Raw genomic sequence first — 16005 nt, 5'->3', positions numbered from 1 at the left:
TTAGAATATAGATAGAAGACAACATATGATCAAAGTAGGCTCATGAATATATCCATTATATCAAAATGGCACCCAGTGCACTGTCCAATACATACATGATGATGATATAGAGATCAAAACAAAAACACATAACCAAGGAAGCTAGAAATGGCGTTATCCTCCAAAATAGATTGTAAGTCATCAAGGAACTAATACAAGGGTCCAAGAGTGTTCCTCACTCCAAGAAAGTCCCAAAGTGCATGTGTACATCTTCAAAAGGTGCATCCTCCACCATGATGTCATCTAGGAGAGACCCTATGTCACCCTTTTCAAGCATGTGAGTGACATGGCAACCCTAAGGGTAAGCATTAGCATCAAAGAGGGATGTGCTAACCCTCCTAAATCATCTCAATGATAACCATCCTCATCTGTGCTTTGGAAGAAGGCACCATCCACCAAAATAGGGTCAAGAACAGCCAAGGGGCATCTTCAGTCCATTTGGGCATATCATCAAATAGTCCAACATCCAAGCTTTTAAGTTTAGTGTTTTAGCATTTGGAGGCTCGTCAAGGGTTGTAGCATCACGTGGAATCAACTCAAAGCTCGATGCTCATCAAAGTCCCAAAGTGCATGTGTACATCTTCAAAAGGTGCATCCTCCACCATGATGTCATCTAGGAGAGACCCTATGTCACCCTTTTCAAGCATGTGAGTGACATGGCAACCCTAAGGGTAAGCATTAGCATCAAAGAGGGATATGCTAACCCTCCTAAATCATCTCAATGATAACCATCCTCATCTGTGCTTTGGAAGAAGGCACCATCCACCAAAATAGGGTCAAGAACAGCCAAGGGGCATCTTCAGTCCATTTGGGCATATCATCAAATAGTCCAACATCCAAGCTTTTAAGTTTAGTGTTTTAGCATTTGGAGGCTCGTCAAGGGTTGTAGCATCACGTGGAATCAACTCAAAGCTCGATGCTCATCTTTGGAGGGCAAAGGTTGGGGCCACAAAGTTAGGTTTGCTTTAAGAAAGGAGCAAAGAACCTATTGGAAGGTTTTGAAGAAAAATGAAGCTATCCCTTAACGAATCTCTACTACATATGTGATACCACCTAAACAAACCTCTCAAGATCAAGCGAGATAAACTTATTTAGGGACAAAAAACCATTAAAATATCATCGTGAAAACCTTGGAGTCTCCCAAAGCAAAAAAAAGTGAAAAAAATCATTGTTTTCACGAGCCGCTATCATCCAACCCAGCCAAGTAGGCTCGGACTCGGTCGGCTCAGTAATAACCCGACCGGCCGAACCGGTTCACTGGCCGAGTTGACCCGGTGAGGCCTTGACTTGGACCAACTTGACCAAATCAGTTCCGAGCCAGACGAATCGGTTCCGAGCCAGCCGAATCAGTTCCGAGCCAGCTGAATCTTAAAACGCTAGGGCCCACTTGAAGACCTCTTTGGCCTGCGGGAATACCTCTCGATGCTACAAAAAAATCAACAGAAATAGTGGTCTACATTGAGACATGGTGATGGTACAGGAGGGGGTGGATGGGGAGGCAGTAAGCACCATTGCAGTCTAATGTAGTAATAACCACTCAGTGGAAGCAGTTATAAATAGTCAGCACATTCACAGATAGTAGTAGCAGGTTGCAAAGAAGCCAACAAAGGCTAAATGAGAAGCTAAAAGAGTCAAAGCAAGAGTGTGGTGTTTCCTACAATTGAAGTTCTAGAGGAAACAAGTGCACAAAAAAGAAAGACAAAAGACATGTGGAGTAGAAGACAAAGAGGGATGTCACACGAAGTATGGAAGAAGAGAAAGAATACAAATATTTTCATCAATTGTTCAATCGTCAACAATTTTTTGAGCAAGATGCGCAAATTTCCAACCAAGGAACTTTGATGCGAGAACATCACTAGAGTATCAATCTATTTTGGTTTTGTTTCAAGTATTTTAGACCCTGTGCCCATCCACAAGGCTGTACAAAAAAAAAAGATTGCACAAATAGTGGCTTAGTATTTTGATTAACACACACACATCTTTTGGAATCAAGGTCTGAAATTTTGATGATTTAAACAATGCATATTTATACAAGCAAGCTCAAAACTCTGCAAGAATGATGGATTGAGGAATTGTCTGCATGCACTGAATGATGTGATGGAGGATGATCTGGACTCTATACTCTCACTGCTGAAGACCAATCAAACTCAAGTAAACCAAGTCCACAAACCACATAACCATATAGAACTATGGGCCAAACAAGAGTGTCCATGAGTGACAACTTGGACGACATGTCCTGAAAATGATTCTGGAAAGATTCTCTCTCAAGAAGGGCCAAGGACCAATAGACCTCGTTGAGTCAGGGCTAAAGTGCATGCTGCAAACTAAAGTAGGGTCTTGTTGATAGTACCCTGCAATCAGTATGAGCTGGTGATCTCGATCTCCTCTCCTTTGGGAGAGAAATACTGAATAGAGAGGATCTTCTTAGACACACTGAAGATCATGACCTTGGTTTTACCTAGGTTGACCATCAACTAAAGAAGATCATAGAAAAGGGCCAGGACATCCATCTGTCTCTACAATCCATCAAGTGATGAAGCCAAAAGGACCAGATCATCCACAAACATCAAGATAGAAATCAAGTCATGGTGTAGAAGTTAAACATCGCCATCCATCAAGACATGGTGTAGAAGGCAAACATCACCATCCCAGATGTGCATATTCAAGGACTCCAGCTCATCAATGTAAATCCCAAAATGAGGGGAACAATGGTCAACCATGCAATAAGTTAATTCCCTGGAGACTTCCAACAAGATCTGGCAAGCAAAACCTACGCATGAATCATTGCAACCATATGAACCGTAGGCAATTTGGCAAGCAGGAACCAATCTTGTATTTAAAGCAATATATTTGCACCATTGTGACAGAGAAGACAATCGAAATCATAGCATTAGGGTATTCAAACACCATAGTAAGAGGTGTCACTACGCTTATCTCTTGATTTCTTGTTGGTGTCCTTCAGTGCTGATCAACAAAGAATATTAGACTGATGTTCCTCTCTTCTTATGATTGTTCCTTTTTCCTGAGTCTTATCTAAAATATTATCAATGAGAATTGAAGGCAATTTTCCAAGCAAAGGGATATATTCATGTGCAGTTAGGTACACAAGCACCATATACAACACTGAGCAAATAAACAATTTGACAGACACATACAAATAATGGATGCCAATATCAGTCTAACAATAGAGCAGTGGCGCTACAATACATCTTTTAATCATTAAGCTGCAAATAATCAGGATGGAATACATTCACTACCAAAAATTCCCAGAAAAGGAACTACATGAATCATGTTTTCAAATTTCTAAAATGAATCTTACATTCAATCAATAAGAGTATACAAGCCTACAAATAAGAAACTGCGAAATGCTCTTATCCTTCGATCTTAGAATCCAAAATAAAATTGAAGCAGGAATTTCTTGGACAGCAGCAATATATGTATAAATAATTTATTAAAAGATGAAATTACAGATGATGTCTTTTACAATGGGGTTTCCTGGCTTAAATACTGCCACGGGCACCCTTTGGGGAAAGGGCATGATCTTATGATCGTGCCCTTTCGTCTAATTAATCCTAAAATTAAATAATAAATCTAAAATTAAAGACTAACTAATTTTTTACATAACATTGCCTTCCTCTCGAAAGAATGCTTTGTCCTCAAAGCATAAGTAACGACGGATGTTGTTGAAGGATGATTCATTCTCCCAGAAAGCGTCTTCTTCGAGTAAGTCCTTCCACTTGATCAGATATTCTAAGATGATCAAGGTCGCACACTTTAAAAGGTCTTGGATTAATCTCTCAAGTTCCGTTTTTTGGTGATGTGGATATCGGTATGGCTTGATGTTGACAGGGTCTGACCCTGCCTTGACTTCTATTGTATGCTCAATTTCCCTATTAGGTGGCATCTTTAGAGGTAGATCTTGAAATACTTCTTCATGTTTCCTAATTAGTTCTTGTATCTCTGGTGACTCTTCACTGGTCATATTTGCAGATAACATTTCTAACTGATGACATTGTACTACATAAGCAGGTGCTCCTCTTCGAATCATCTTCATCATCTGAGATGATGATACAATTTGATTTTCTGGTGCTTGGAACCCATGTAATTTGTACTTTTGACCTCCCCATTTGAATTTTATAAATTGTACTTGGTGGTTAGCGGCATAAGTACCTAAGGTTCGTAACCACTGGACACCTAAGACTACATCTACTCCTCCTAATGGTACCGTGAAGAATGGAGACTCTAGATTAAAGTCTTGAATCTGCAAATTGACCTTATGGCATTTCCCTACCTTTTCAATCTTCTTACCATTAGCTACCATCACTTTCATGTTTGGTAAGGGAAACGAAAAGATATTGAGTCTCTTTGCCACAGTTGCATCTAAAAAATTGTGTGTGCTTCCAGAGTCGACGAGAACCACTACGTTGTTCTTCTTTATGTGTCCTTTTAACTTTAAAGTCTGAGGTTGTGATATACCTGTCATAGCTGATAATGATACTTGTGGAATACTTCCATCATCTAGTTCTGGTGAGAATTCTGGGGCATCTTCTGTGTCTTCTACGTCATAATCTTCACTGTTTGAATCATTGGTTGCTTCACAATTATATAGGTTCTTTGGTTCTTTTCCTTTAGCACATCTATGTTTGGGGTCCCACTTCTCACCACAGCGTTTACATTTACCCTCTTTTATCCTTTGCATTTCCACATTAGATTTTTCATCTTCACGACGATGTGGTGGAACATATCTTGTATTATTTGAGTCCACATACTGGGGTATCCTTCGTCTTGCATAAGCTTTTTCCGTTGTTGACCAAAATATTGGTTCAGATTTCTTTTCGGTTGTTTTTGCTTTTCGTCTTGCTACTTCTATAGATGTAATGTCATGCATCTCAAGTTCTGCTTGTAAATGGGTTTTGAGTCCGAGATGTATGACTGAATTAGACGAGATTCTGATAACCCAGGTACTCGTGTTACTAAGGTCTCCCATTCTTGAGTGTATTCATCCACACTTCCTTTTTGTCGTAATTTGATGAGTTTTGAAAAGAATTCTTCTTCTTTTACACCTTGGAATCTTTTGAAGAATGCATCTTTAAATTTTCTCCAGCTAATGACGTGTGTTGTCTTTTTCCACCACATATACCAGTTATATGCTTCTCCTTCCATTTTCATGGATGCATGCCTGAGCTTTTCGTCATCGTCATTGATGTCATATATCTCAAAGTATTCTTCTGCTTTATTTATCCATGCAACATTGTTTTTTTCGTTTCCATCGAATTTAGGCATCTCGACTTTTGCCCGTCGCTGGTATGTTGCTACTGGTTGAGCGAAAAAAGGGTGTTGATTGGTAAAGTTATCCCAGAGTTGTTTGTTTGTAAAGGTTGTGTTACTCGCTTCTTGGTGGGGTGTCGCTGATTTTTTTGGGGATTCAACTTTGTCATGAGAGCCTGTGGACTTAGTTGAATCTGACGAGATGTGTTCTTGATTCTCTTCACCTTCTTTTAGTAGTTGTTCGGGTGTACAATTCGATCTTTTACACAGACTTTTCAGCATTGTTAAGACCTCTCTGATCCCTGCTTTTGTCTGGACATGGTAATTTTCCATCTTTATTTCTATTCGATTCGTCGTATCTTGAAGATTTTTTATTTTGTCTGCTTGCTCCCCAAGCATGCTCTCGACGTCATTTAATCTTTTACTGACCTCGTCGTGGTTGTTATTTATCTTATGCTCTGCATCCAACAACCTTTTTTGGAAATCCGCCATTGTCATTGTCGACATTGAGCGGGTTTGCGGAGGCGTGTATTTATTTGCCAGCTAAAATATTTTTCCTCCCCCTATTTTTTTATTTAGCTAAAATAATTTTTATACATATAAATTTTAATTAATTAAATTAATATATATATATATAACTTTTTAATTAATTAAAATAAATTTAATTAATTAAATTATATATATTATATATAATATATAATATAATTAAATAAAGTTATGAAATATATATATATATATAACATATATATGAATTAATAATATAACTATATAATATACGTATATATAAATAAATTATATATAATATATAAATATTTAATATAAATATATGTTATAACTATATATGTTATATATATGTTATAAATATATATATTGAAATGGAACGGCACAACCATTCGTATGGTCTATAGATCCGATTGGGCTCGAATGAAGTTGCAGATTAAATGAGTGACACAGATTTTGCAGTGAACTATGTGGTTTTGTTGTAGGCGGAATGTGGATTTGCGGACTCGGGGATAGCAAATGGCGGCAGTGAGACAGCAGGAACTTGTGACAGCCGCTGGTACGTGGATGCTGGACGCTGTAAACAATGACTGAGGCAGCGTAGCACCAAACGGAAGCGAAGGCAGTGATCTACTGGCTCTGATACCAGATGAAGCAGGAATTTCTTGGACAGCAGCAATATATGTATAAATAATTTATTAAAAGATGAAATTACAGATGATGTCTTTTACAATGGGGTTTCCTGGCTTAAATACTGCCACGGGCACCCTTTGGGGAAAGGGCATGATCTTATGATCGTGCCCTTTCGTCTAATTAATCCTAAAATTAAATAATAAATCTAAAATTAAAGACTAACTAATTTTTTACATAACAAAAATTAAAAAAAAATAGAAAATATTCAACAAGAACACTCACAGGTACACATTTTTTGGGCTTTGGCTTGTCCTCCGTTGCCTTATAGCTTTTAGGAATGGCATTGGGACTCTTAGAGGATCCATTAGAATTCAACTGCTCCCAGACAGCATTTATGCGAGCCTTTCGTGCTGCCAACGTGCATACAGGAACAAAATGAGATAATCTGTAAATTAACAACAAATTCTTCTTTCTTCTTCTTGGACTTGATTCATAAAATAGATCACGTGTATATGTGAAAAACATTATATTGAGGTAGATGACATATATCAAAATGTAGTCGAACATCACCAGTACTATCTCTACAAAAACCATGTCCGTTAAAACATTAGAGAAACAGACAAAAAGTGCATGTTTTGACCATTCATGCACATCAAGCTATATAAAAGGTGCATGAAAAGCCTTTCACTTAAATTCTCACTTTGCTATTTGACTGCACACAACCATATATACTTTGCAATTTTTTGCAATGGGCAGGCATTGAGGTTCCCCACATTAAAAAAAAATACAAGACAAAATGCTCCTGGTGATTCTCACTTTGCTATTTGACTGCACACAACCATATATACTTTGCATTTTTTTGCAATGGGCAGGCATTGAGGTTCCCCACATTAAAAAAAAATACAAGACAAAATGCTCCTGGTGATCAACAAAGAAATAATAGTTTTGTTGGAAAATATCAACATACAATTAAATAATTAATATCTAGCTATGATGTAACCTTAAACTTATATTATTATTATTTTAACCTTATATATGTTAGCTCATAACAATGTCTGTATGATACCCCTTGCTTGGAGGACAACAGACCCCCCTGCTGGCTGAAACCCAAAGAGGTGTACATATTTTACCCCCTCCAAATTTGAACCAGTAACCTCCTAAGAGAAACACATGTTCTTAACCATTATGAGCTGAATATTTTGTATACAATGAATGAACAAGTGTCACATGAATTTTCAAGTTGGCAGGTGCATGAACAAATGTCAAGGGATCAAGAATGAACATACATCATCAAATTACAAAATATGTAACATATGAAAGAGGTAAAATATGAGTAAAATATGATATTTAGTGACTTTGTGTATGAAAAGTTAAAGTAGAGATTGAAGTGTCCCAAAATATCTCAATGATAGTTTGCAGTACTCCAAACCAGATATATTAATATAATAACTAGGGAAATTAAATACCCTACAGCTCTAGAGGTTGATGGTGAAATAGTTTGTTCGCTGATATCCACAACATGAAGGAGACATGCATGTTGTCAAATCTGCACAACCCATCTACAAAATAGTCATTGCCAATGATCTTTCCAAAAGATTTAAGCATCACATAGAGTGCAGCCCAGGCCATAGAGATTCCTTGTTCAATAGGAGTCAGTGATGATAATAGGCCTTTTTACCATGCAAATGTGCATCAATTTGGGAACTCAACACCCTACGTGAGACCCACCTATGCCTATTAGATAATGCTGCACTGCTACTTGTCATGTTTTGGAGATCTTTGACTGTCGATGCCTTGCAGCATAAATTCTTTCTCCATGTCTTTCCCTCTACTTTTCCACTGACCACATCCAGAAGGTAAGAAAGATCCTTCATGAATTGTTTAGTTCAAGCTGTTCCAAATTTGGGACAATATATTTGACTTCTGGGGATTAAACAGCAATATTCTCACGTTCATGACACATTGTAGCTGAGCAGACAGCAGGTGGATGGTGAGAAAATGGAGATCTAAATTTGGTATAAACAGATTATTATTTCAATGTTGCAAGGCATCTGTGGCAAGTATATGGGCTCAACCATTACAAGAAACCTCAGTTAAAGAAGATGAATATGGGGAGTAAGCAAATGTGCCTTCCTAGCTCGAGTAGTCTTGTACAGTCTTTATAGCACAAACTGTGGCAGCACCCACTCCATATTTTGCAGATGCTGTGATAAGGCATATCATCACAACAGCCTTTGAGAAAATGTTCTCGAAATGCAGGATATCAAAAGGTTTTGTGTTACCCCGATGATCTGGAATGCAGCAATTTGTTCAGTTTTCTAAATATGGTGGTAGATGTTCAAAAGGAGAATATATTAAGAAGGACATGTCAAAGTCATTAATAAAAAGCCCAATTTTGTTATACACCAAGAATTGGGATATAAACAGTTAAATTGAAAGCTGTCTGTATTGAGGAAGAAAATTACATCTTTACAGTTAAGTTGAAGCTTGTAGTGTACCATTACAAAGTAGAAGACGCTCCCAGTAATTCTGTAATAGCACTAACAAGACACTAACAGAAATCCTCAAGAAAAGTTTGTTTGAAGAAGATTTATTTATTCAGTGCTTCCGCTCTCTAATAATGTGGTAGACAGTGACCCCTTTATGGTTATGGTGTGAGCTGCAAGAATAGGAATACAAGAAGTGCTTAGAAAAGTTAGGGTATAATAGATCTCATATACACATTTTGTCCCTTGTCCCACTAACAAGGGGGTCTCATACACCAATTTGGTGACTGGCTTGATCTTGACCTTAAAATTAGATTATTATTATTTTATAATTATTAATTTGTAAAATTTTAAATTCAAAATGATATTTGATTGCAGATGTTATATGAACTCTCATGGGTAAACAAGGTTTGTCATTCCCTGAAGAGTTTTGTTTTATGGGTTTGTTGCACAGTATTTTCACATTGAATTGGCCTAGCCACAGCATTACAGTCACAAGGCAGGTGGGAGCACTATGGGCTCCTCCATGCCTGAAAAATCCACTGTTCTGCTTCAAGCTGTCATTGAGTTCTGATGGCACCCAAAACAAAAAAGTTTGTTCTCGAGGTGCACCACAAGGTAATAACCTCCCCATTTTGATAATGATTTTTCCAAGTCTGAATATGATCATTTATGCAATCAGCTTCATGCAGGCTCCATTATGCATTACTTTATCAAGAGGGTGCCTACTGAGGCTGTTATTTGATGATGGATCAGAAAGGTGTGGAAGCTACGAGACAGGCACTGCAACCATACCGACAATTTGACCAAGGTTTCTCTCTGTTTTAGCCCGATGGCTCAACCCAGGATGAAGATCTTCCATCAAAGTCTTGGATCTGCAAGAATGCCCTGCTTGTGTTTTCTGTTTGATCTCGAGAATTTCCTAATCTAGGTTGCATTTCTGATCCTCCCAATGTAACTTTGGCTGACCTTAAGCATATATTTGCCTCTTTACAAAGTTGCATTTATCATGATACTGAATGTTTCTTCAACCCAGGCCACAGCACCGAGTTTTCATTAATGTGAGCTTTCCAAAGACCTCAAGGAATCTGCACTCATCCAAGTGAGGGGATAGGGTTCTGTGACAGTCACTCCACTACATACGTCTCCAAACCAATGTTTTAAAATTCCGACTCCCACTCCGACTCGACCAAGGGTCGACTCGGACTCCGAGTCCGACTCGGTATCGACTCGGCCGGCTCGATTTCAATGACTCGGTCATTGTTAAAAACACACTGAATTTTTTTTTTATAAAAAACATAATTTGAAAGATTTTCATTCATGTTTCCAAACACACATCATTAGAATATAGATAGAAGACAAAATATGATCAAAGTAGGCTCATGAATACATCCATTATATCAAAATTGCACTAGTGTACTGTCCAATACATACATGATGATGATATGGAGATCAAAACAAAAACACATAACCAAGGAGGCTAGAAATGGCCTCTACAACAAAAGTAAATTGTGACCAGTACTATTGGCTAGTGGCTACTGCTAGAGGAGCCAAGATCATCTGGATAGACCACTGGTAGCATATCTACATGCTTCATAGTTTGTAACTCATTTTTAATCTTGTACCCTTATCAATCATCTTAGACCATCTCACCAAGATGGATGTTAATAGATGTATTCATGAGAAGAACTACAAAAGCAATTTGTATGTGACACAGATCAAGATATATGATCCCTAATGCCAAAACTTTTGCATCCACATCTACATGCAATCATGACAAACCCATCTACACCCCATAGAATATTTTGTGGCTATTCTCTAGTTTTAGGATCCCTTGGGGCAACTTCAAGTTTGTTCCCATCAACATTGTGATATGTATAAAGATAAACTGTCATCTTCCAAAAGAGAATTGCACCTATAAACATTCTAACTAGGATCACATGTCTGATCAGCATTTCAATTTCATGTGCCCTCTTTATTACATGGTTCTCAGATAGTATCATTGTTTACTTAGAAATTCACATTGTTCCTTGAGGAATTTTATACAATGAAGGCAACAGATGTCTTGCTCCATTCTTACAAGAGATTTCATGTTCTTGGCAAAAAGTTCACAACATTAGATCCTATCAAATTGCCAGCACCAGACTCATCACTTTCTATTTTCAAGCACTAAATGATTCATGCCATAGGAAGCCATGTGAACAAGTAGACAACCTATGAAAACAGTCAGCTAATGTGGAATTCATGTGTCCACCAGCTTTTAACACAAATCTCTTCACCAAAAAGCAAGTAAAAAAAAAATCATTGTTTTTTTGAGTTTTCAGGCCACTGTTACCGAGCCAGCGAAGTAGGCTCAAACTCGGCTAAGCCAGCTGGGTTATTACCGAGCCGGCGGAGTTGTTAGACAACTCGGCCAAATCAGTAATAACCCAGTCAGCCAAACCGGTTTGATGGCCGAGTCGACCCAGTGAGGGCTTGACTCAGACCAACTCGGCCGAATCAGTTCCGAGCCGGCCGATTCTTAAAACAGTGCTCCAAACAGTTGCTTTCAATGTAAAAACACAGAGTATCAAATTCGTGACAGTCCGCTTATGTTGCAAGCCAACTCTCCAACAGCCCAGCCCACTCACAGCCCCCTAGCTACTAAAGTTCGCCAAGAAACAAATGTGAATGAAGATGATTGGACACAAGTGGTAAGGAAGAACAAAAGCATTGGACTAGCTAGAACCCAAGCCCCAAAAATCTTAACCTCTAAATCCACAACTGTGGTTGGATCTAATAGGGAGCCAACTGTAGTAGTCAATAAGCCTTCTGATGGCTTCATAGAGAAGGGTGGTACATTGATTTTACATCAACACTTTAATCAAAAACATATTCCAGCCAACAAGAGTTTCATTATAGGCTAAATGAACAAGTCATTCGTCCCTTTTATGCATAGATTTGGGTTATCAATGTGTTTAGACCACAGTTTTATTTAAATTCCAAGAAAAAGAGTCCCAAATCCACTCTAAAAATCCTTGACCAAATGAGAAATTCCAGTACTGAGAATATTCATAAATAAGACCAAACCATCAAATCATTCATCAAGATGGGGCATCAATTTAGTCCAGATCTATCAACTCATGTATATTTAAACCCTCTAGATCTCGATTAATCATCCTTTAATAATGTTATGATGTTAAACCAAGAGAATATGTAACAAAAATTGATTTTAGAAATAAGCCATGAGAGCAACAATTTGGTAGGAAAAACAAGCTCAATTAGCTAGATATGAAGTTTATTAACCTAATGAACTTCAAAAATTCAATCTAATCTAAACATGAGATCACTTAAGCCCTAGCTTTCATGAAATAAACCCAAAAAAAAAATATAATTTAAAAAAAATTATGTTTGGGGAAAGCATGTATAAGACCAGTGCCTACCTTCCACTTGGGGCTGCCCATTCACACTTGGCCTTGCTTGTCCTAGTGTCAAGTTTGTGTAGAAGTTTATAGTAGCTTCGGAAGGTCTTCTACATAAGCTTGGTGTCTTAGCATGTGGAAGATAACTTATTGCCTCTTTAGCTACGTGCTTGGTGGAGTAAGTGATTTATGTCTCGTTTCCGAAGTCTAACTTAGGAAAAGTACAATAATTAAAGTCAATTAATTATTGTGGACCATTAAGTCATTTCCAAAGGATAAATAATTTAATTATTTAGGTGACTTAGAAATGCTTAATCATTGATCTCCAAGATCCTCTAGAAGGGAGATTAGGGTTAGGGATTTGAGCTTAATGAAGATTATAAAAAAAAAAATCTAAGGAAGAGGTGAAGACACAAGAGAGGAGACACAACAAGAAAAAGCATAGAGGAGGAAGATTACAATCAATGTCTTAAAACTTGGACGCAGACTCAGAACCGGTCGAGGGTCAACTTTGACTCGAACTTCGACTCAGTATCGACTCGGACTATAGTTGATTCCAATTACTTGGTCTTTGTAAAAAGTACTTTAAATATTTAATTTTAATGAAAAAACCTATTAGTAAAGATTTTCGTTCATGTTTCCAAACTCAAAGCATTAGAAAAATAGAAAGAAGAAAACATATGATCAAAGTATGCTCATGAATATAAATATTAAATCAAAATAGCACCCAGTGCACTGTCCAATACATATAATATATGGAGATCAGAACAAAAACACATAACCAACGAGGCTCTAAATGGTCCAACGATTGCCCAAAGATCAAAACAAAAACTCCTCAATGATGCTCCAAAGATCACCCAAGAACCTCCTCAATGTTGCTCCAAAAACCAACTCTAGTTGCTCACAAATGTTCATATAAATGCAACAAGATAGTTGTGAGGAAATATAAGGGTGTTGGGTCACCTTTATAGGCATGATAGAGGGGTAGAGGGGCTAGGAATTAGTAAAACAAAAAAAAATTGGAATCTGCCCAACTCGCCTTTTTTCATGTCACCAAGTCAGATCGTATTATTATTATATCGGGCTTGGTCAGTTTGAGTGCTCTGTTATCGAACCGACCGAGTCGAGGACCAACTCGATCGGTTTGGTAACGGACCGGTCCCTGAACCTATTAATTGGCCGAGTCAGTTCGGAAAGGGGTTTGAACCCATCAACAAGGCAAGATTGAGGACGACTTGCACTTTTGGAGCAAGTTGTTTCAAATTGAATTTTGAACCCCACAAACAATAGGATTATTTTGACCACGAAAGATTTAATTTAATCCTTTAATGAAAGTCCTTCTTGGACTCAATATTCTAGCCAATAAAGAGCTGCCACATCATCTCATTTTGGGGATTTTGACCACAAGAAGGGGCGCCTGTGAAAATTCCTTCAAAGCATAACTAGAATTTATCCATCTAACTAATTAATTATGCAGTTTAGTTGTTATGACAATGAATGAATAAATCACACTGCAATTATTCACAATAAAATTATGTTGCGGAAAAATAAACTGGAAACTGAGAAAATGATAGCACACAATAAAAATGACAACGTTATTTTTGGACAAATGTCACTAGAAAAAACCCAATAAGGGAAAACCGATGCAGCAAATAAGGTTTTTATTATTATTATGCAGTAGCGAAATTTCTAAGAAAAATATGGATGCCAAAATGTTAATCCTCTCCTGAGAAAATACTAAAAAAATATTTGAGAGAATTTTCTCTCTCCATAAGCAATCCTGCCACAACCTGATTCAAAAAACTGGCCCTCCAAGAACCCTTGCGCAGACCATCACATGCACAATGTGTATCTGCCTCTAATCAAGTCGTTCTGCCTGTCGCTGCCTCTGGAAGTGATTCTTCGTCCCTCTGGAAAGTTATCCTAGCCTTCAACACCTAAATCCACCTCCTCTTCATCCAAATAGAACTACCTCTGAAGCTGCCTACGTAAGCCTCTGCGCAACCTCCTATGGAATATCTCGGCATCTCTCAACTGACTCTTTGGAACTACAAATTCCTCCAGAATTCACATTTGTTGCTCCCTCTGTCTATGCATCCCTTCTGGCTCGAACTTCTCTCCCTTGCTCGATCTCTGCAGCTAGGTAGCTCAATCTGCCAAGTAACTCAACCGCACTATTGTGTTCTCCATCTACCCATCAAGTTGTTCTTATAATCTCTCTGTGGTGAACTAATGGCCATGATTAAATCTTCATCAATAGCTAAGATCATCCCCAACTCGATCCGTGTGAGTTTCTAGAGAATTCTCACCTTTCTCAATTAATTGTTGTTAATTAATCACTTTTCCTAAGTTAGACTTGGGAAATATTAGATTATTGATCAATTAACTTAATTGAGCCATCTCTAGGTGTTTTCTCTTGAAACCTTTTCTGGTTTTGGAGATCTAGTGTTTATTAGCCTCTCTGACCAAAGTTGAGACTAGAACACCTATCTGATTCTATAAAAATAAAACTCCCTCTTAGCGAGGAAGGTGTTCTTTGTCTCATAATATCCTCCCATACACGCTATTGATGTCTAATAATTGTGACAACATGCCACTACCCACCAAGCTACTGTGCAACTCTGATTCATCTACCACTTTGTAGCTGTACCATTCTACATCTGCGTTGTTGTTGTTGTTGCTGACACTGCACTGCACTGTGCCACCTGCATTGTTGCCAACTCTGCTCTACACTACAACTGATCTCATGTTGTTATTGTTGCTGCAACCACTGCAACTAAGAACCATACTATGAATCCACTGTGTCTCTATACTGGCTCTGCAACTATCTCCTGAGTCTTTGGCTGCTACTAGCCTTTGCACTGTCCACTGAGCCTGTCTGCACCTTGACTAGTTCTACACTCCTCAATAACTGACTGCAACTGATACTGCAATTGTCCCTCAAGATCTAACTGCATCATACTAACACTAATCCAACTATTGTTGAATAATATGGGCCCCTGTAGCAAAGGTAATGATCTATAAGAAGAGTATACTGCAACAATTATTACTCTCCCATGGAGCTTGACCAAATCTTTGCAACTTTGGGATCTAGAGCTCAATGTCTCCCCACCTCTCTCCTAGAGGTATAGTTGCATATAAAGTGAATTCATCCTCCAATATGGAAGACAAATTATCAATCTTTGCCGACGTTGTTGCATGTTTCTTCTTCTCCTTGTCCTTCTTCCTCTTTGGACATTGGCTACTATATTGACCGAACTTACCACATCTGAAGCACTTCAACTTCGACAAATCTTTCTTCTTCTTTTCTCCTCCCTGTGAGCCTTGTCCTTGTCCGAGACCTTTCTTTGCCTTCCCCTTTCATGCAAGGGCTACATTCTCTTTATCCTTCACATTCTTCAATCCTTTACTACTGTTGTCGTTGATATTGCTCTCAACCAGAGCAAGCCTCATCTCCTCCTTTGTCAAATCACCCCACAATCAATCCCAACCCAGTAGATTATATCGCCTAGTGATACCTTGGACAAAGGTAGCCCACTCCGGGCTGAAACCATTGAGAGTTGTACGCACTAGCTCGGTCTCTCGAGGTGATTCTCCAACTACCGCAAGCTCATCTCGGACATTCTGAATTCTATTGAAATAAGGAGTGAACCCTTCACCCTTATGCAACCTAGTGG

General features: G+C 38.2%; 1 protein-coding gene across 6 annotated transcripts in view; it reads right to left on the bottom strand.

Moving 5' to 3' along the window:
- The window catches only part of LOC149260895 (craniofacial development-like protein), a 122569-nt gene that overhangs the window by 40846 nt on the left and 65718 nt on the right, over positions 1-16005 (bottom strand). For all 6 annotated transcript variants that reach the window (XM_089421298.1, XM_089421295.1, XM_089421284.1 and 3 more), the window contains one exon: positions 6724-6851. In XM_089421298.1, the coding sequence (XP_089277424.1) occupies positions 6724-6851 (128 nt within the window). The remainder of the gene's footprint in view (positions 1-6723; positions 6852-16005) is intronic.

Source organism: Pinus tabuliformis, chromosome 6, assembly GCF_031772625.1.
Source record: "Pinus tabuliformis cultivar Carrire ecotype Pingquan chromosome 6, CPIR1, whole genome shotgun sequence".
Classification (NCBI taxonomy): Eukaryota; Viridiplantae; Streptophyta; class Pinopsida; order Pinales; family Pinaceae; genus Pinus; species Pinus tabuliformis.
Note: the sequence above shows the minus strand (reverse complement) of the source record. Positions and strands in the feature narration are given on the sequence as shown.